We start from the raw sequence: 21,032 nt of genomic DNA on the forward strand, positions 1-21,032 counted from the left end.
GGAAAAGAACTCAAGTAAACTTCTCAGCCTGGTAAAAATATTCTATTGTGATAGGGTATGATAACTGTCAAAATTCAACAAATTGGACACTTAAATGTAGTGAGTTTTACTGTATGTGAATTATACCTCAATAAAGGTGATCATTAGACAGGTACACATAGCAACACATACACAAGCAGAACAAGAACCTATTATGCTTAACTTGACATCCTTAGAAACAGGGTCTTAAAAATCATAATCCATCATCCTAATATCAAATAAGCCAGTTACAGACCTCAGTTCTCTCATATCTAATCTAGGTATTTAAGGATCTACTTGGTATTTGTTTTGCTCTCAGTGGAAAAAGAGAGACCTAATCAACTATTCTCAGTGCAAGAGCCCTTTCTCTACTTAAAAGATCATTGAAACAGTCTGCTAAACTATGACATTTTGAAAAGTAAGAACCAGTTATTTCTCTGTGCTTCCCCATGTGTGCCTGATACCTGGTGTCATATAAATTTGAAAAAAAAAAAAAAACAAAAAAACTGTTCATCCAACCGAAAATGAAATCCGTGCATCTCACTGTATGTAAGTGGTGTGCTTACCAATTCTGTGCTTCTCTTTCCAACTCCATGTTCATCGCCTCTTGGTAACTTGAAATCAGCCATAGTAGAGGTAGGAATAGGCAAATGCTACAACTCAGGGCTTTTTTTCTTTTAAGGACATTTTATCAGCATACCACTGATAATATTTCAACTTTTTTAAAAAAAGAAAGAAAACCTCAAGGACCCACAGAGGCCAAGCAGTTATTCTCAATTGTTCTCCACCTACTATGGGAAATGTCTCCGTTCTTCTACACCCAAGTCCTTGTTCTTTGGTGAGTATTCAATTACCAGTCCAAACTCACTGAGATGTCATCTTGCCACTTCCTGTTGGAACTAACAAATTTTTGTCATCTAAGATGCCATCAATCACAGGGAGCACAATTGCTTTAAAATCAGATTTTCAGGGAAAAAGAAATCATTTTTTTTAAAAAAACAATAAACGTAAAAGTTCCAAACATTTGGAAAATTATTCTAACATAAGGAATGCCAATGTGAGGAGAAAAAGTGTTTCCTAGAAACAAGGAAATGTATCACTTTATTACTAATTGTCCATAACTCTTTTAGCATTTAAATTTTTTTAAATTGTAGATTGTTATACCTGGAATAAACCTTAGAAATACTTTATTCCAACCCTCTCCTTCGTCTAGTGAAGAAATGGAAGCCTAGGAGGTGATACGTTTCTGAGGTTACAGGACTAGTTAGTTGGAGAATGGCGACTTCATTCCTTGACTCCTGGTTTTACTACCATTGGTCTCTCCATCAGTTACCAGACAAAGGTTCCAACCCAATTTCAGGTTACCAAATTACAACTTGTATAGTCTTCCTGAGGGTCAATTTCATCATGTATAAAATGCCATCATGTATAAAATGCCAGGGGTGGTGGGTAACAATACTCACCCTCTAGTTTATTGTGAAGTACATAGAATCTACTGTGAGAGGCACAATAAATCATGATTGTTATTATTACTAGACAATGCAGTTATATTTTCAAGATGCATATGTCTTCTCTATCTAGTTGGATTATATACTTCTTTTTACTTAACAGTAAAACCCATACATAACCCATGTGTTCACTGTGTACCTAAGAGTGCCTTTTACATGATAGGAGCTTAAAAGTACATGTTGTTTAAATAATGGAAGCTGCTACTAAATCTGAATATCAGGTCCTTATCATTTTTAGGTTCTTAATTTAACAAACATTAATTGGAGTTAATGTGTATCAAGCCCTATGTTTGATGCTAATGAGCAAAACTGCAATCACACAGCTGCTTTTTGCCAGATTCCCTATAAAGCATCATGACATGAAAAAAGTGGGGAAAGAGAAGCCCTACACTTGTAGAGTATATCCTTAACATGAAGCCTTGGCATCCCCCAGAGAAGTACCACAGCCCAGAAATGCAGCTAGATGACATAATAGCTACCAATAAATCACCATAGTTATCTTCAAAACACATAGGAAAACAGCCTTTCCAATTTAGCAACACATAGTTCTTAATTCAACAATGGCATTCAAATTAACTTCAGTTCTGGCATTCAAATTAACTTCCCCTATCAGGCCAGGTCCAAAATATATGTTAGGGCCAATTTTTCATTACTTCCCTTCTCTTAACACCATCTGAAAATGACAGTGCCAAAGCATCATCTGATCAAAAAAAAAAAAAAAAACACCAAAATAATGTATTTCATATTTTAAAGCTCTAACTCCAAACACTAGATCACTTAGCCTCAGGTTATTAATATACATCAAATACTAGAGGCAATTTATTCTGGGAAAAATACCCCCATCTGCTCAGAACTGAAAACATGTAACATCCATGTGATTGCTTTCTTCTTGCCCATCACACCACATGACACTTGGTAATTAATCCATACAAGACCTTCCTAAGAGAGAAAATTCACGAGTAATTTCCATAAAACATCAACAAATTGCTTCTATTTTGGTACCACAGATATCACCCTCACAGTCAAAGAGGAATATGATCAACTCCTGGAAAAATCTACTTCCTTTTGAATGGACAAACCCTTTGGAAGATTTTGTTTGTCCACCTTCAAGCATGCTAAGACAAGTGTCCAGGACGTATTTCAACCATGAATGTAGATTTTGGAAATGTTACCACATCTTTTAGAGTCTAATCAGGAAAAAAGATGCATGGTCCTCAAATAAATACTGTACGTAATGCTAAAAGATTTTCTTTTTTTTTTTTTTTTTTTTTTTTTGAGACAGGGTCTCACTTCACTGCACTCCACCCAGGCTGGAGTGTAGTGGTGTGACTATCGCTTACTGCAGCCTCAACCTTCCAGGCTTAAGTGATCCTCCCACCTCAGCCTCCAGAGTAGCTGGGACTACAGGCACTTGCCACCATGCCCTGCTAATTTTTTCATTTTCTGTAGACACAGGGTCTGGCTGTGTTGCCAGGGCTGATCTCGAACTCCTGGGCTCAAGTGATCCTCCCATCTTGGCCTCCCAAAGTTCTGGGATTATAGGCATAAACCATCATGCCTGCTCTAATAGAACTTTCAAATTATAACTAATAACAGCTGAGCTTCTAGTACTTAAAACACATATCTAGGAGAAAGTAGACTACATTAAAACAACTTTTAAAATTGTATCGTGGATAGAAGGCAATTGAAAATTTTTAAGCTATTTTCATATGTCAATACTGGATGAAAATAAAAAATTGCAATTAAATGGTCCTATTGTTCCAAGTACCTTGACATTAACCCGGCATCTGACTGGCATTCACATTTGCAAGATCCAAGGATATAGTTATGTGAACAGCAGCCCAGTCAATACATACAGGGAAAAGTTACTTCAGATCTGATTAGATCTTTAGTAACCTTGATCTTTCCAGAAGGATAAACTTTAATAATGTGAGTTTGGGGAAGTTGTATCAAGGCTAAACATTCCAATTAAAATTCATTATGTGTTCTAACTCAGAATCAATCTTGTGTAAAAGTGTCAGATGGTTGGACTTGTCAGTTTCAGGTATTTACTTCATTCAGAAAAGTAAAAATGCCATTTACATAGGCTAGAATTTTATATAATCTCCAATTTGGATTATACGGATTCTCTATAATTACAATAACACATTCTACAAAAATATACAGACATTTTGTGCATAAAAATGAATAACTTTAAATAAAGAAGTAACTAATTGGAGATTAACCTGGGAAAAACTGCTGAGAGTTCGTAACAATTATATTCTTCTCAGTTATCAACATATTATTCTAGAGTTAGGCACACTTACTTTCTTTAAACTCATGATCACTGTAAAAAGAAAAAAAAAAAAAGTACTGAAAAAAAGAAAACCACAGATATACATACACTAATATGAGCACCACCACAAAAATGCAAACAGATTCAGAATCCACACTGTTTCCTTGGATTCCAAAACACATCATTGACCTTTACATTGTCTGAAGGATCTTGAGCTACAGTATCTGCTATGGAGCCTAACACATCACTGTGTAGATTATGAAACATATTTATTTATGCCTTAACAAAAAGAACACTGAGAACCATCATAAATAACAATCTAACTACAGTCCAAATTCAAACCTCACTTATTTATCCTCCACTGATTTGAGAACTAAGAGAAGTTGGCCCTCCAGTTATTAGTAGCTGATTTCCAGATATTCAAAGGATAGTTTTGCTTCAGTCAGTTTTTGTTTCAGAACTGTGGTTTTAACTTTACATTCACTTTCAATACAGAAATTTGCTTCCTTAAACATGCACCGGTTTGAGCCCAGGTCAGCAGATTATAAAGCTGCCTGAACTGCTAAAGCAGCAATCTGTGTCCACTCTGAGACTGTCTCCTTCTAAAGCCTACCTGCCCTGACCTACCCTCCTGGAATGAGGTACGGTATAACCCCAGGATGACTCCTCTATGCTTTTATTAATAAGAGAAAGTGACCTCTACCAAAATTAGACCACCCACACTCTCAAACAAGCAAAATCAAAATCAGAATCCAGGTAGCAATCAAAACCACCAATTGACTTGGTCCAAACTTCAGAGTCTTCTTTTGAAGACTCCTCACTGATTCCCCGAGGATTTTCAGAGATGACAACTAAAGGAAAAACATGACATGCGCAAGATGTGTGTTTCAAAGGCAATTCTACATAACTTAAAACTAGGTGAGCTGTTGTTTTCAAGACGATTCAAATGTGCCTCATTTTTAAAACACGTAGTATTTATTCTTTGGCCAAAATAGGTAATGCAAGCCCACGATTTAAAAAAACAAAAGTCCTAAAAGGTATGTGAAAGGTAAGTCTCCCTCCTCACCCTCTCATTTGTCTCCCCAGCTCCCCTTCCCGGGACAACTATTTTTTCTCAGGAACCCTTCCCTAGCCATTCTATACACACGCAAACATAAGCGAGTGTTTTAAACCAATTATGCCACATTATACACACCGTTGCCAAAATTGCTATTAAACGCCTCCGGGCGTAAAGGTGGCAATCTGCTGAGGGGTGTGGGGTGGAAAGAAGGAGACTACCTTGATGCTGCGGTTTTGGTCGTCAAGCACCCGATTTCTACTTCGTGTTTTTGTTTGCATGCCTTTACAAGGCTCTCGGAGATCGAGAAGGTAAACCCACTAAAGCCATCCCCGGGTACTGCCACGAGAGCCACCCTGCTCTGCACGTTTCTGTCTGAATCTATAAAGTACATTCTATACTTTCAGGGAGTTAAATCTACTCACTTTCAAAAAAGAAAAAGAAAAAACAAAACAAACAACAAAAAACAACGCCTAACTCTGAAGGTAACTTTCAGAACCAGGTGATTTCCTCCCCGCCAAACATGCAGCCTCTGCAGCCTGCTTTAATCGTGTCCTTAGGAAGGGTTCAGCCTGGCACGGAGTTGGAGGGGCGAGCCAGGAACAGAGAAGCCCCAAAACGAGAGACCGAAGTGAGGGCGTACTGAGCCCAGGGCCCGCTTTTCTTTTTCTAAACGAATGTTTCCAAGCAGAAGCCCCAAGTCCTCGGGCCCCCCTCTCTCCTGGGGATGCTCCAGCACTGGAACCGAGTTCGAGCTCTCGCCTTTTTCCCGGGTCGCAACTTCCAGGCGCAACTGGGCCCCCACGATCCGCAGGAACCGGGTCCCCTCCGCTCGCCCTCCAGGAGCCTCGCGGCACCGCCTGGCACCCCCAGGAAGGCAGGACTCCAGGGAGTCTCCAGGGCGCCTGGGACCCCCGGCCCGGGCCTCCCGCCCGCCCGGGTCCCCGCGTGCCCCTGGGTGAAGGCAGCCACAGGTAGGGGGGCGGCGCGGCGCTCACCTGGGCAGGAGCGGAGTCCTCTGCGCCCGCGGGAGAGGATAAGGCGGAGGAGGCCATGTTGTGGGGCTGCTGCTGCTGCTCCTTCCAGGAACTCTGGTCTCTCCTCCCCGTCCCGCTCCTCCGGCCTCCAAACGTGGGACTTCTTGGGAAAAAGTTCGACCGCGACTCAGGAATGCCAAGCGCGGCCCCGCGACGCCCGCCCCGCGCGGCGCCTCCTCCTGCTGCTGCGTCCGCTGCTACCGCCAGGTGCCCGCGCTGGCCGGTGCGCGGGGGGCGGGCCCCGCTCAGGTAGAGGTGCGGCTGGGCCGGAGGCCGAGGCTGCGCTGCACCTAGCTCCCCGTGATCACATCCAGTCGGCCAGGGCCCAGGAGCCAGGGTAAGAGGCGGGTGGCTTTAGGGTGACTAGGGGCAGCAGAGACAGCTCCAGGAAGAGATGGAGGGCGAGTCCTCTTTCCTCTGGGCTGCTGAATAGAGTTTCATTAGCCACCCCCAATAATAATAATAATAATAATAATAATAATAATAATAATAATAATAATAAAAAATAACATGGCTTAAGGGAATAAAATCATCTTTAGGCAATTTTGTTTTTGCATTTTTATTATTATTAATCTGTAGCGTACAATCTATATAAAAGCAGTTTCCCAGGCGGATAGCTTCTGAGCAATGCCCACAGCCTCCCTTCCACCCCGCAGAGGTCCTGGCAGCACTCAGATTGCTTCAGCTACTTGCCCAATTAAAATATTAAACTCCGGAGCTGTCCGGGTTGTGAGGGAGGCACTGAATCTGATCCAGCAACGGAATGGGGAGCAGGGGACCTCTGAGTGTCCTTGTTTCTAGGAGCTCACATGATAAGGGTTTTGCTGCACTCCTGTCCTGGACAAGGCCGGTGGGATAGGTGGATATAAGGCCGCTGCCCCCCACATAATTCACTATTCTAGTTGGCGTGGGGCGAGGGGAGCAATTACCCTCACTTAATGTCTCCTAAAGGGAGGACATCTCTTTAGGATGAACTAGACGGAAGATAAGTCTAGTTAGTGCACCGAGCAGGGCCAGGGCATTAAATGACTGTGAATCACATAGTAAGAAATGGATTCCTTTTTGGATTCTCTTTCAGTTCTTCTGTATACAAGAAGAAGTATTCTCTCTCAAACAGTAAACTCCCTTTTATCACAGAGCAGGCTCCAGGCTCAAAGCCCTAGGTAAGCACTGGTATCTAACTGGAATTTATAACATTGTTTCATTTTCATTGTTTAGTTCCAACGTTTATTGTTACTGTTATTTTATATTTAAGGCAAGTGAAAGTGGGTTTTCTATTTAAGGTAGGGATCCAGAAGTTCTTTCCTAGCAAGTATATATGTTTAAAAAATATTTTAAAAGGGTAATTGTCCAGGTGGGACTGGGATAAGCAAACTTTCAAAAGGTAGGCAGGGAATTACTAAAGTATGGGAAACATACTTTTGCCAACAAGTAACGACTAAATACCGGAATGACTTTATTACTAGAGAACACTGCAGTGAGTTAGCTATGTCTCCCATCTAACATCTTGCTCATTTTCTCCGTAACACACATTAAACTGAAATAACATTTGTTGGGCATTAGCTCGGTGTTGGACCCTGTGCTAAGCACTTTATTCATGTTTTCTCACTTAGTCTTCACAAAACCCTTGCAAGACAGGCAGCATAATCTGGAAACTGAGTCTCAGAAACATTATTTAGCCAAGATCACACACTAATAGAGCAACAATAACTCTCTAGGCATTCTTAACATGAGCTCTATAAACCACTTCGGAATTTAGCAAGTCCATAAACCTCTTGAAATTTTATGTTTAATTCCATGTGCTATTTCATAGGGTGAAAGCACATCATTTTCATCAACTTTTCAAAAGGATTTATGTGTCCCCAGAAAGTTAAGAACCACTGTCATCATTCTTTCCAAGACTATCCTATGCCTTGGATTTTAAGGTCCGTTGGGGCAAAGGTTTTCTTTTATCTCTCACTGTGCCTGGCCTAGTTCTCTATCCCCTCGGGCACTCATAGGAATTGGTTGCCCAAATCGAACGTGTGAAGCAGACAATACAGACTACAAGGGCCAGGTGCTGGTGGCTTGGGAAGCGCATCACCTTGGTTTAAAGCCTGCACAGACACAGGTATTTTACAAGCCAACTCCCTGGCACCGATACAGCCACAAGAGCCATCTTAAACAAGAGGCAAGCAGCCAGCCAGGCAGACAATAGAGAGAGAAAAAACTCTTACAGGAAGTTAGCACAAGGAGCAGCACCTGGGAGAGAAGCCCAGAAAGGGGTGCTTCCCTGTAGAGCTATTCCAGGCCAGTCTGTTTATCTGGCCGTCTGTTTCTGAGAAATACTTGTGTTCAGGAGCATCAGAGACACTTCCCCTCCTCCCGAGGCACGCCGCGACACAGCTGAAAAGCTAACTGGAAGAAGTAACTGACAGGCTGGCAACATCTCTCCTACCTTTAAAAACTAAACCAAAAATGTTTCCACGCAGCCTATGTTTGTCTCTGAGTTTGTCCTCCTCTCTGTTTCTCTTTTCACAGCTAAGTATGTTAAAGGGATAGTGGTTGACACTGGGGTCCCTATTTTCTCACTTGCACACTACTTTATTTATAGTCATCAGGCCTCTGCCCTTCCTCAGCTACTGAAACTTCTCTTTTCAAATTATGGTTCATCTCCTCTTTGCCACAGCCATGAAAGACTTTTCTAGACCATACCTAGGTTATTTTTTCAAGATCATTTCGTATGGCTGACTGTTATCTCCTCCTTAAACATCTTCTAGGATTTTGACCTCGGTCTGCCTTATTTCTCACATCATGCGCTCTCTCTTTGTGATCTCATTCACATTAAAGCTTAGCTATCACACAATGACTCCCAAATCCAACTAAGACAATTACCCTGAATCCCAAACCCAATTTCATCTCATCCAAAAGGGAAAATGCCATTTCTCCTTTCCTACTCCCAAGGACAACAGAATCATGTACTCTACCAATGCTCCCTAGCCTAGCACCACCAAGCAAGCAAGACCTTGAAGTCAGGGGAGGAGACTCTGCCCCCTACCTCCCAATCCAATCAGATACTGAGTCCTTAAATGTCCCTTCTTATACATCTCCACTACATCCCTGCCTTTGATTCTCTAATGGCTATGATTTATTGAGCAATTACTATGTGCCAAACCATGCCAACTTGCATTTTCTCATCATCTCTTACCTGGACGACTTCAATATCCTCCTAATTTTGTGTAGTGTATCAGCTCTGTCCAATCTTATGATTTGTCTAAAATTTCAAATCTGTTCATATGTTTATACAATGTTAAAAAATTTACTTAGTAGCTCATTCTATCTTTCACAATAAAGGTTAACTCAACATGGGTCCTTGTCCAATTCTCCCACTACATCTCAGTTGCTCTCCATCAGCATTTCCATCTCCATTCCCTTCTCCCTCTACCTCAGGCAACACACACACACAGCCATTATGAATTACTTGCAGTTCCCTGCAAACACCAAGGCCATTGTCTTTCTACAAGCCATTTCTTCTGCCTAGAAAACCCTTCTCCCCATCCTCCAGTTATCTGCTTCACCCATCTTCCCTGTCTGGTTAACTCCCATTCATCCATCAAGACTCCTCTCAGAAAATACATCTTCGAGGAAGCCTGACTCTTTTTCTATTACAATGTAGTTTGTTGCCCTTTGTTCTGCCAAAACACCCTGCAGCATGCCTCTAACAATTTTGAAGAATTTGTTCCCAAACATTTTCTACAATTCAGAAATCTAAACAATTACAAAAACTAGAAACCTAAACAGAATTGATATGAGGTTATTTATAGTCTTTTTCCCATTTAGTATGACCAGTTCTGTGTCTTAACTATGAAGTACTTCCCCAGGCCCTTTTACTGGTATTATGTGATATACAGTGTGTGTACCATATCACTATTCTAAAAATTCTGAATCGCAAACGTATTTACCTTCAGGGGTTTCAGATAAGGGTTATAGACCTAGATAACCATTGCTTTCATTGCCTATGTTTTAATCATATGCTTCTTGATGCTTTGATTATCTTTTTCATGTCCAAATCACCGTGACCTAATGCAGTGTCTGGCTCACTCGAAGTTTGCTGAATAAATTAAGGGTGTAGTTTTGAATTTGGACTGTATTTCGTAGAACTGATTCCTGAGGTTGAAACCTGACACCTCCCCTTGCTTCCCAATTGACTGTTCCTCCTCTAGGCTACTATACCTTGCATGCACGTCACATTTCTAACCGTAGAATAATTTTTGCACTTCTGTCTCTCCAGTGAGATTGAGCAGGTTGAGAAGAAAGAGGATGATATATTTACTAATCTTTGCATTTCTGAGTTTGCAATGCCTAAGACAATGTCAGGCACATTATACACACTAGCAATCCATTTTGTTAAATGATAGAGGGTAGAAAGGAAGAAGGGAGAGAGAAAGAAAAGAAGGGAAGTTTTTTGTTTTGTTTTGTTTTTAAGATGAAGTCTGGTGGAATGTGAGTTAATCTCTATTTAGAGAACTGTAACAGTGGGTTCCAAACTCAGTCACTTCATGGCATTTGTCTTTTTTTTTTTTTTTTTTTTTTTTGTCACCCAGGCTGGAGTGCAGTGGTACAATCATAGCTCACTCAACCTCCTCAGTAGCTAGGACTACCAGCAACGTGACACCCTACTCAGCTAATTTTTTTATTTTTTCATAAAGACAGGGTCTCACTATGTTGCCCAAGCAGGTCTCAAATTCCTGGGCTCAAGCAATCCTCTCACCTAGGCCTCTCAAAGTGCTAGGAATTACAGGCGTGAGCCACCGGATCCTCTAGTTTGTCACATTCTTGTACCACCTTTGTTACCTAATGTTTTTATTTACATTAATTTACTTTTTATCTAAACACATATTTTAACCTTTATCCCATTTTATTAAAGGGAAGCTGAGGTACAAGGAAATACAACCACTGAGTCAAGGTCACATAGACCATGACTGTCCAGTTACAGCCACCAGATTTCTGTCTGTAGTCATAGATCTTCCTTCCTAGGCATCCACTGTTTGAAGCTGGAGATTCTGGTCTGTTCCTCAGGATGACACTGTGGTCATACTGTTGGGTCCTTCAAATGGTGCGATGCATAAGCCACTGGTGTTTCAGTTAGACTCCCTCCAATGTGGACAAATTTGGTCAAACTCTAGTCGTGTTTCCTGTAGTGGATAAATGGTCGGAGCCTCCCCAACAGTCCCAGGCTGGCTGACCATGGACAACAGGACTCTCACTTTACTTGGTATCATAAGGAATGACATAGTGCCTCATATTTACTAGTTTGTTATAAAGGATATTACAAAGAATACAGATGTAGAGGTACATAGGGCAAGGCATGGGGGAAGGAGCGTAGAGCTTCCATGCCCTCCCCGAGGGGCCACTCTCCAGAAACCTCCACATGTTCCACTATCTGGAAGCTCTAAACACATTTATCTTTAAAAGAAACTTTCTTTTAGTACCTTAGGAAAAATCACTTCCACTTACACTAAACACACAGGATGAAAACATTATTATACATTTCTTGTTTTATTCTGTATTCTGTCTGAACCCCTCTCTGTTAAAAAGAAAACTTAGCGAGCACTAAAGGGGCACGAAAACCAAAAAGGGATGCAAATTTTCTCCTTGATATTATCAGGAGGGAAAGAGAAGCAAAAAGTAGTCTCATATTATGTGATTCAATATTATTTAATCCCCTATCCTTTAGCCACCTACTGTTATCAAGAACTGTCAGTAGAAATGGGTTTGAACTTTCCTCTTCCTCACTCAGCTTCCGAATTTATGACATTTCCCCACAGCTACAATGAGACACTATTCCTTCCAGAGTAGTTTCTACTATAATTAGACACTAACAATTATGTTTAAACAGCAGAATTTTTTTACCTGGCCATTAGCAAGAGAGAAAAGCTGCTTTTTTACGTGGTGTCTATGAAATCTCCAAGAAACAAGGAAACAAGAGTTAATATAGAAAGTTTTAGCCTGTGAGGAATTTTTTGTAAAGTTCAAGAGATGATGTTTAATGAATATGTGTTTCTTTCACAAAAGAAGTAATAGAAAACATTTCTCAAATAGAAGAGATATATATTTGCTTACCACAAGCCATGGGGAGTATGATAGTATGTAGAAATATGGCCCTTAATTTGTGAATTTAATGAGGGAAAACAGCTCACCAAGCACAAAGTTGAACCAAAATGTTTTCTCTCCTGTGGCTTTTGGCCTTTCCCCTCCAGTATGGTCTCGACTGGGTAGAAACTCATACTTTTAAATACACAATAAAGATCATGGCTTAGCAATCTTTTTATCAAAGTCAAGTGGAACGAGAGTATAGTGTTTATTTATCGAGTTAGTGTTGCAATCCCATGTAGAATATGGTTAAGTAACTTATTTTAGTGTCTATTTCCATTTCTTAATCCTTTAAGTTTTTTCTAAACATTTGAAAGGAAATAGAGATTATCTGATGTATTCTATAAAATGACAAACATTGTCTGACTCAACATATTTGAGATAACTTATTGTTGATTTTAAAAATCCAGCCCCAAAGTAGTTTATGAAATAGGATAAGAAACTTCATAGCAGAGTTACAGAAGACAAAATAATCAGTGTGATTCATTCTACTTTATCTCCACATTTTGATTAGAACTTTTCATCACTTCTTTCTATTCACTTTGGGATTTCAAAAACATTTAAAGTCATGGCAATATGTATAATGGTCATATCAATCCTTAAAAATACACATAAAAAGTTAACATAAAGCAAAACTAACTAGTGAGAGAAAATAAACTGGTAACTTTTAGCCACTTATTAATAAGGAAAAGCGAACTTTGTTATCTTTGCCTGACTTCCCAGTGAATTGAACTGTGTTGGTTCTAGTTGAGGGTGTTTGGGAAAGAAAAGAGAAACTTTATTTTGTTCATTGGCATGGCATCTAGGACACAGGGGAAGAGGAATAAAAAAAGTGACACCATCAGAACAGAATTTGGGGGAATAAAAAGGGCCAGACTTTCAATTAAAATATTTTCATCTAGCCAGGTGCTCTATCTCACACCTGTTATCCCAGCATTTTGGGAGGCTGAGGCAGATAGATCATTTGAGCCCAAGAGTTTGAGACCAGCCTGAACAAGCACCATCTCTACAAAAAAAAAAAAAGACTTAAAAATTAGGCAGGCATGATGGTGCATGCCTGTGGTCCCAGCTATATCCAAGGCTGAGGTTGGAGGATAACTTGAGCCCGGGAGGTGGAGGCTGCAGTGAACTGTAATTGTGCCACTGCACTCCCGCCTGGGCAACAGCGAGACCCTGTCTCCAAAAAAAAAAAAAATTATTTTTGTTTCTTCCCACATACTCCTCCTAGTTCTTGCTCATTTCACCCTTTACTCTCCTCCATTCTGATTCTAAACCAGAATCAGGCTCTCTCAATTCATACCTGTTTTCATCTTATTTCTGAACAAAGGGAAAAAATAATCATCATGAAGGTACTTGATCTACTCCATGCATGCTTTGATTCTAGTGCCTATGGAATTGCCTGTTTTAGCCTTTGTATTTTATAAAACTGTTTCTAATGGCCTTGTATGGAACTTCTTCACCTAGGAATTCTAATCATTTACTACTTATGTGATATGAAGTCTTGAATTTCAAATCTGGAGTTTTCTATTTAAACCAGAAAGTAAGTACATTTAATAAAAATAGAAACATACCAACACACTCCCCAAAACTATGTGCAGCCACTCTGGCTCCACTCTCAGAGAGACCCCAAAATTTTTGGTTACTTGGACATCCTGTAACTGATCATTTTGTTTTGCCACACTCTTCTCCTTGCCCACTCTTTCAAATACAGTATATAGCTTGCTTAAATTTCACATTGAAAGTTTTGGAAAGCCATATGAAATTATTCCAGATACCCGCAGGTTACTAATAAAACCATAATTATGGATCATCAACTTAGTGAAAATTGAAACTAGAGAAACAGTCTTCATAATCTTCAGCCCAGGTAGTCCCTTCTTTCCATATTATCATCACTTTCTGTCCTGAGCACATACCTTTCATGCTTCTGCATATAGTTAAACATGTTTCTATACTCCAAAAGGGTGTCATACCCCAGAGCCATTCACATCATAATTACAGTAGAGTTGAACAGTTATATTAAAATTGTTGGCAGATGGCAATTAAGGTGCTAGAGAAATTAATCTTTTTTGGAATGTTTCTTTCACATGGCGATAAAGCATCTTGAGGAGGGAGGAGAGGGTATTTCTCCATACACAAACCTGGGGGCAGTACTTCCCCAAAAGGAAACATTAAACTCAAAGTTCCGTGAAAGCAAGGACTGTGGCTGTAATGTCTACCATTGTATATCCCACCACCTAGCACTGGACCTAGTACAAATTTTGTGCTAAATTAATATTTATTGACTGCATGGATGAACTCTCTACTTTATTTATGGTTCTTCCAATTGATTGCTATCTGTTTTCCATTACTTGTCTTCTCTTACCCTGAAATTATGCATCTAGAATGAATTATTTTAGTAAAATTATTGATGAACATAATGGAAATATAGGAGCACTATATAAATGTTACATACTATTGGTTGATTTGTGTGATGATGACATTTGAAGTTTATTTTAAATGCTTCCTTTTATTAATCATGTCTTTATAGCTGGGGCCTTCTCTTTGGCAGAGCACTTACAAAATATAGTGCATGACACACCACTACTGTTTCTCTGAACTATCTGCCTCCTTGTACAGATACATCCCATCTCTCTTACATTCCTTCTACCCTCTACTCTTCATTACAATCTAGATCAGGGATCAGTAAACTTTTTATTTTAAGGGCCAGATTGTAAATATTTTAGGCTTTGCCGGCCACTATAGTTTCTGTTGCAACTATTCAATTTTGCTACTGTAATGTGAAAGTGGCCATACCTAACAAACAAACATGGCTATATTCCAATAAAGTTTACCCACACAAACAGGTGGTGGACTGAATGGGCCATAGTTTGCTGACTACTGATCCAGATTGCTAGCACACTATCCTTTTGTTTTCTAAAATGTCACCGTGTACTTAGTATGTGCTGGGGATGATCACACTTAGTCCCCAGAACAAATTTCCAAGTGGACATTATTATACCCTTTTTGTAGGAAAGAATATTCATGCTTAGAAGACTGATTTGATCAGCTTCACCTAGCCAGTGAGTCAAGTAGCCTTGTCTGTCCATATGACAGTCCCATCTCCTTTCAGTGGCCACTGTCTCTCACATGCAGTACAGTCATTGTCTCCTAATTTGCCTCCTTGTTTCCCTTCCTCCTCCCTACAATTGACTCTCCTAGCAGCATCCAGAACGATTTTTTTTAATGTAAATTAGATCATGTGGCTTCCCTACTAAAAACCCTACAGTGGCTTCTCTTGCCTTTGAAGTTAAAACCAAACTCCTCACCCTGCCTACAAAGTCTGACATTGTCTGGCCCCTGCCTGCCTCTCTGACCTCATCTTTGCCCTATTGTTCTTCTCCTGCAGGCCCCAGCCACACCAGCCTAAGCTCTGTTTCTGAGCCATGTCTCGTCCCTTATGGTCGCTGCACATGATGTTCCTTCTGCCCAGATCATCTTCCCTGCTCTTCCCCCAAGTCCTTCTCATTTGCTTTCTTCTGGTCATCACAGCATCTAAGTCACTCCCTGCCCCCTGCCCCCTGCCCCAAAAAAGCATTTCCTGATCCTCCAATCTATGCTTTATCATCAAACACTTTTTTTCTCTGCATAGTGCTTATTACTATGTAGATTTGCTATTGTTCTTGACCTCTCTACTTCACTAGAATATAAGTTCTATAGAAGCAGGGATCTCTTTCTCTCTTATTCACCATTATATTGACTCTGAGTGTCTAGTAGTGCTTGGCATATAGTAAGGACTTAAGAATTATTTATAAATATTTGCTAAATTAAGGTTTATTAACCAAACTCTCATGCTCTTCGTCACATTTTACTGCCTCCCAGGACTGGCTGAGGCCATTTCCCATGACACACATCATAGCATTTTTGCGGGGAAACGTTTGATTTGTGTTGTTCCATTCACATCCCTTAAATTATAGTCCCACGGACACAGCAGACAAAAACAAAATACATGAACTATGTTTGGCCAGTTCAATGGCCAAAGATGAAGATATGCTCCATTTAATGAATAATACCCGTAAAAGTGAGAGCCCCATCTTGATGTGGGTAGAATTTGATTGTCCAGACAGGCAGTCTTGCTGAAATGATTTAGCTTTTAGAGTGCCATTCTTCAAATGTCTCATTTAAAAATGAAAACGTTGTGGTCTAAAAGAGAAATAACTTTGATTCCATACAGAATGCAGGGGAAATTGACAAAATTTCCCCATAATTATGCCCTGTCATAAATAAGGTCATGTGTTTCTATGAAGATATATGATTATAAGTTCTTTGAGGGTAGGGTAGGGTAGGTACCATGTCTCTGCTTTCCCCTTGGCACTGAGCACACAGGATATTTAATAAATACTCCAATGTCTTAAGTGAAAAATAAGGGGGTGGGGGACAGTTGAAGTGATTGATTTCAAGGCAGATTCAGACTCTAAATTCTGAGCCTATTAAAAGGAAATGAGAAGCACCTATCTTGTAATACTAAAAAGTATCATAAAAGGCCAGGATAAATATTTAGAAGAACTACTCTAAGGCTCTGGATAAATAACTTCAGTTTTTTCAATCTCAGTTTCCTTATCCACTGAATACAAAAAAGGATTAAATTATATGATTGTTAGGGTGTGTTCCAGTACTGACATTCTATGACTTCATCAAGACTTTAATCTTAGAAGGAAAAAAAAAAAAAAAAAAGCTTGAAATCTAGTTAAATAAAGCATGGCTATTAATATAAAACATCATTAATATAAAAAATATTAAAAAGAGCAACCAGAATATTTGGAGATGCTTGTAACTATATTCTTCATTCACTTAGTTGCTCATTCATTCATTAAATGATATGCATTTGAATTCTTTTAGGCATTTTACTAGATGTTTTGAGAGGACTGAAACTTAGGGATATTTATCAAATACCCAGTACATGATGAGCTTTAGGAATATTTGTTAAATACCTAGCACATGCTGAGCTTTAGGAATATTTATCAAATACCCAGGACACGCTGAGCTTCCTAAGGAAAGGGGAGAGACAGCATGAATCTTAGAGTGTATCTACCTGATTCTAGTCCAGGCTCTACCTCCAACTTTCTGGGTAAGTAACATGGCATTTTTCAAGGATTTGGTTTTCTTATCTGTTGTAAAGGAATTGGATTTACTCTCTGAGCCTCCTTGAAGAGCTGATAGTAGACACATAGCTGAATAGAAGGCCTGGCTCCTGCTTCAGAAGGAACATTGCTTTGCCCACACTGAGGTGATCGCACGCATAGTGCTTGGGAAGGAACATGCCTAACTCGGTGCGCCACGATATGTGCTTGGTGCCCTTTGCAAGGGCATGATGAGTTACCCACAATGGTTTTAGATATTTAGATGCATCCCACTTAGAAATAAAACTTGAGGACATTAGGATGAACTGGTCAATGAGTGTCATTTACCCATAAGACTGTTTCTGATTACACACTGCACAGCAAACTTGAGATGCTCTAAAATCTTAGAGCTCATGTATGAAATAAAATTGATAATGGTTTTCCCAAATTAGAGAACACCTTGAAAATTTACATGGCATAATCAATAATAAGTCTGAAGCCAAAATATTTTTTTCTGAACAAATTTGGATCAACCCAGAGGAAAAATTAAATTATCTTTTCATTTTCTCTATAGAAAATATTACAAAACTGTTGTCAAGTTTCAGCCCTCTCAAACTCTGAATTCTCCCTTGAATATATCAGTATCAAAGAAGGGAAATATAGGAGAGACAACAATATGATAAGGAGTGGCTTCTCAAAATGCGTAAGATGGGGCCTGGGCTTTAATGAAAGGGTAGAATTCAGAAACTACTAAGTGGATTCACAACTTAAGAAGAGATCACAGAGTACCTCATCATCAAATGCATGTCATATTCTAGGCATGCCAAACGAGTTTCCTCTGCTGTGTTACCTCCAATTCATTGGTCTGAGTTCAATGGAGAGTGCCACCATCCATTGGTGATGCCTGTCACAGGTCAGAGATGGAGGGAAGGGACCATGTGTGTCACATGCTTGCCTTACCTGTTCAACTTTCTCAAGGATGTGAGAAAATAACCAGAGACATTTGTTTTCAGGAAAGGGTCCTCTTTCTTCCTCCCCAGATCCTACTGCCTGTCTGCTCCTCTGCCTCTCAGACACCAGTAGGTGTATGGTAGAAGATGAAGGCATGGAGGTTTCTGGGACGATGTCAGTGCATGCAGAGAGATATGCATAGGGGCCTTTAAAGGGAGAGAGGGAAATCGCCTTGACAGGATGCCAGGTGAAGAGTGGCTCAATCTAAGAGGGTCAGACTGTCTATGCATGCATTTTCTCCACTCCTTATTCTTTTGGCTACAGCCCCTTTATTTTCTCATTTCTGGAAATGATCAGGTATGTCGAGGGAGGAGGATAAAGAAGCAGAAGAGCATATGCATGGCTTTGAAGCTCTTCAGGGACATGGGGTGTGGAAAGGCCAAAGGGGCCCTCTCCATCTGCTGGGCCCTAGGCCACCATGCCTGTGACATTGCTCCACGTACACTCTGATGGGCAGCCATAGCCATAGACATAAATGTACAATGATATCAATAAAAGCCAACGCTAAGACTTTACCACATGCCAAACACTGTGCTAAGTACTTGGGGGTACATTTTCTTTTGATCAGAAACAATGTAGCAAAATGGAAAGAGTTGGTGAGATCAGGCCGACCTTGGTTTGAATGTATGTTCCATCATTGATCACCTGTAGAATTTGGTATAAAAGAGTTCATTTCTCTAAGCCTCTGTTAACCTATGTATGAGAACATATTATAATAATACCTACCGTGAATTGTTGCTATAGTGATTAGGTAGACTTTGTGTAGAGCGCTCACCACATAGTGGACCTTCACTAAACAGATATGATTGCTCTCATGGTTATTATTATCACCATTGATTCCTGGTGAGAGCTGGGGGGAATGATTATCAGCTGCCAGAGATAATTAGACCAAAGAACATCCAAGAAGATTATAGACACAGGCTGTGTTTGGAGGTGTTGGTGGGTCTCTATGGCCGACAAGACAGATGGTAGAGTCAGAAATGAATGATCCTGACCCATTGCAATAGCAACAAAAATGTCCTCCCAGGGCCTTGATGAGGTAATGTGTATGTGGTCCTAGAATGAACCTGGCAGGAATTCAGGGAACAGAGGAGGTAGGTTTGGACAGGTCCTTTACATGCACCCATCTACCCTCACCTCCAGCCCCTGTTCTCCTGGTGCCTTGTGCACAGCTGAGAGTAAGCCCATAATAACTTATAGGAAGCACCCACAATATGCCAAGCCTTGGGCTAAACCCATTATCTACTAAGGCAGAGTGCCTGTCAGAGATACTGCAATTTGAATAGCTAGTGGAACTCTCTAAGACCTAAAGAAAGGCAGCTCTAATGTTGAAGGGAAGGCAATGTGATTTATTGGTCAGCCCTCTGATTTACCAGCTATAGCCATCCCTATTGAAAACTTCCACTTCGGGGATCAGGACAGTGTCAGGCTGTTCTAAGCTTGATGCATCCATCTTTTATGGCTGCTGTAACAAATTATCATAAACTTGATGGCTTAAAAAAAGCACAAATATATAATCTTTCTGTTCTGCAGGTCAGAAGTTTGATATAAGTTTAAAGGGCTAACATCAGGGTGTCAGCAGGGCAGGTTTCTTTTGGAGGCTGTAGGGGAAAATCGGTTCCCAGACCTTCCAGCATCTGGATGTTGTTCTCACTCCTTGGCTCGTGGTCTCACATCGTATCACACTTTCTCCCCCACTTCTGTCATCACACGGCCTTCTCTTCCGTAGTCAAATCTTTGCCTACCTCTTAGAGGAATACCTGTGATTGCATTTGGAGCCTATCTAAATAAGACAGGATAATCTCCACCATCTCAAAATCTTTTTAAGATTACTCTTTTACAAGATAATCATATCTGCAAAGTTCTAACACCACAGAAGGTAACATTCACAGGTTCTAGGAATTCGGATCTGGGTATCTTTGGGGTTCATTATTCAGCTGACCGTACCTGGTATGTTAAAGGATGACATGAACTACCTCATTTTGACACATTTGAGCAGACCCTTTAGTGTTCAAGTCAGCTATGTTCCAACCCTAGAGCCAGATCCTATCAGTGTTCTTGCTCAAGGAAGTTTCTAGAATCGCAGCACTGCAAGAGACCTCTGAGAATAAATCTAAGTTCCTCATCTTATAGCTAAGAAGACTGAATATTTGCAAAATGCCATGCAGTGACTTGCCCAGGTTGTTCAACCAGACTAGAGTCCAGGTGTTTACACTCCAAGTCTCCTGGTCTCTCCTTGATTTCTTTAGAAAGCTTTGAATGTAACTGTTACTTAATAAATGTCCATAAGGTTCTAAGTAAGCAAATGTTCTCTCTTTTGTGGAAAGACTGTGGCAAAACATTCCTCTAAAAGGCAGTACAGCTGGAAATGCACCTGTCAGAGGATAGAACAACCAAAATGTATGTGTGTTATAGTATTGTGTATTTTTGTTTGAGTCCATGAGCTTTGTTCCATAGCTTTGGAAATTTTTCATAGCCTTTTCCAAGCTCAGCTGGCATTGCTGGCAGGACGGAACTTGTCAAGACACATTGATCTTTGGGAGAAAGGAGGAAATAAACCCATGATCCTGCAGTAGGTGGGCACCCTACCTCAATCAGATTCACCTGGAGGGCTTTTTCCTCTGCCATTATACCTTATGGCAGTGGTCTCAAGATGAGATGACTGGAGCAGAAGCATTATCTGAAACTTGTTAAAAATGCAAATTATTGGGTGTCACTCCAAACTGGATTAGAAGTCTGGGGTTAGAGCCCAGCAATCCATGTTTCAGCAGGCCCTCCAGGTGACTCTGCTGTAAGCTAAAGTGTGAGAACAACTTCCTTAAAGTAATGCCAGTTTTCTCTGGGTGAAGAGGGGTGGTGGGCAGAAGGAAAGAGTGAGAACACAGCTGGCTTCCCGAG

At 40.4% G+C, this 21,032-nt stretch overlaps 1 protein-coding gene and 1 long non-coding RNA gene across 3 annotated transcripts in view; one reads left to right on the plus strand and one right to left on the minus strand.

Annotated features, from left to right (window-relative positions):
• The window catches only part of ANK3 (ankyrin 3), a 704,392-nt gene extending 698,276 nt beyond the window's left edge, over nt 1-6,116 (minus strand). Inside the window, exon 1 of one of the 2 annotated variants that reach the window (XM_031652632.1) lies at nt 5,857-6,115. In XM_031652632.1, the coding sequence (XP_031508492.1) occupies nt 5,857-5,913 (57 nt within the window). In that variant the 5' untranslated portion in view covers nt 5,914-6,115. Of the gene's footprint in view, nt 1-5,856 lie in introns of both variants that reach the window. The other variant, XM_031652657.1, reaches the window with a different exon arrangement.
• Nucleotides 6,117-6,171: 55 nt separating this feature from the next.
• Nucleotides 6,172-8,365, plus strand: LOC110744217. The gene is made up of 2 exons (XR_002524557.2): nt 6,172-6,232; nt 6,974-8,365. It is a non-coding gene; the product is annotated as an uncharacterized LOC110744217 (long non-coding RNA).
• Nucleotides 8,366-21,032: the final 12,667 nt, after the last annotated feature.

The sequence above is a fragment of the Papio anubis genome, chromosome 11, assembly GCF_008728515.1.
Source record: "Papio anubis isolate 15944 chromosome 11, Panubis1.0, whole genome shotgun sequence".
NCBI classification, from domain to species: Eukaryota; Metazoa; Chordata; class Mammalia; order Primates; family Cercopithecidae; genus Papio; species Papio anubis.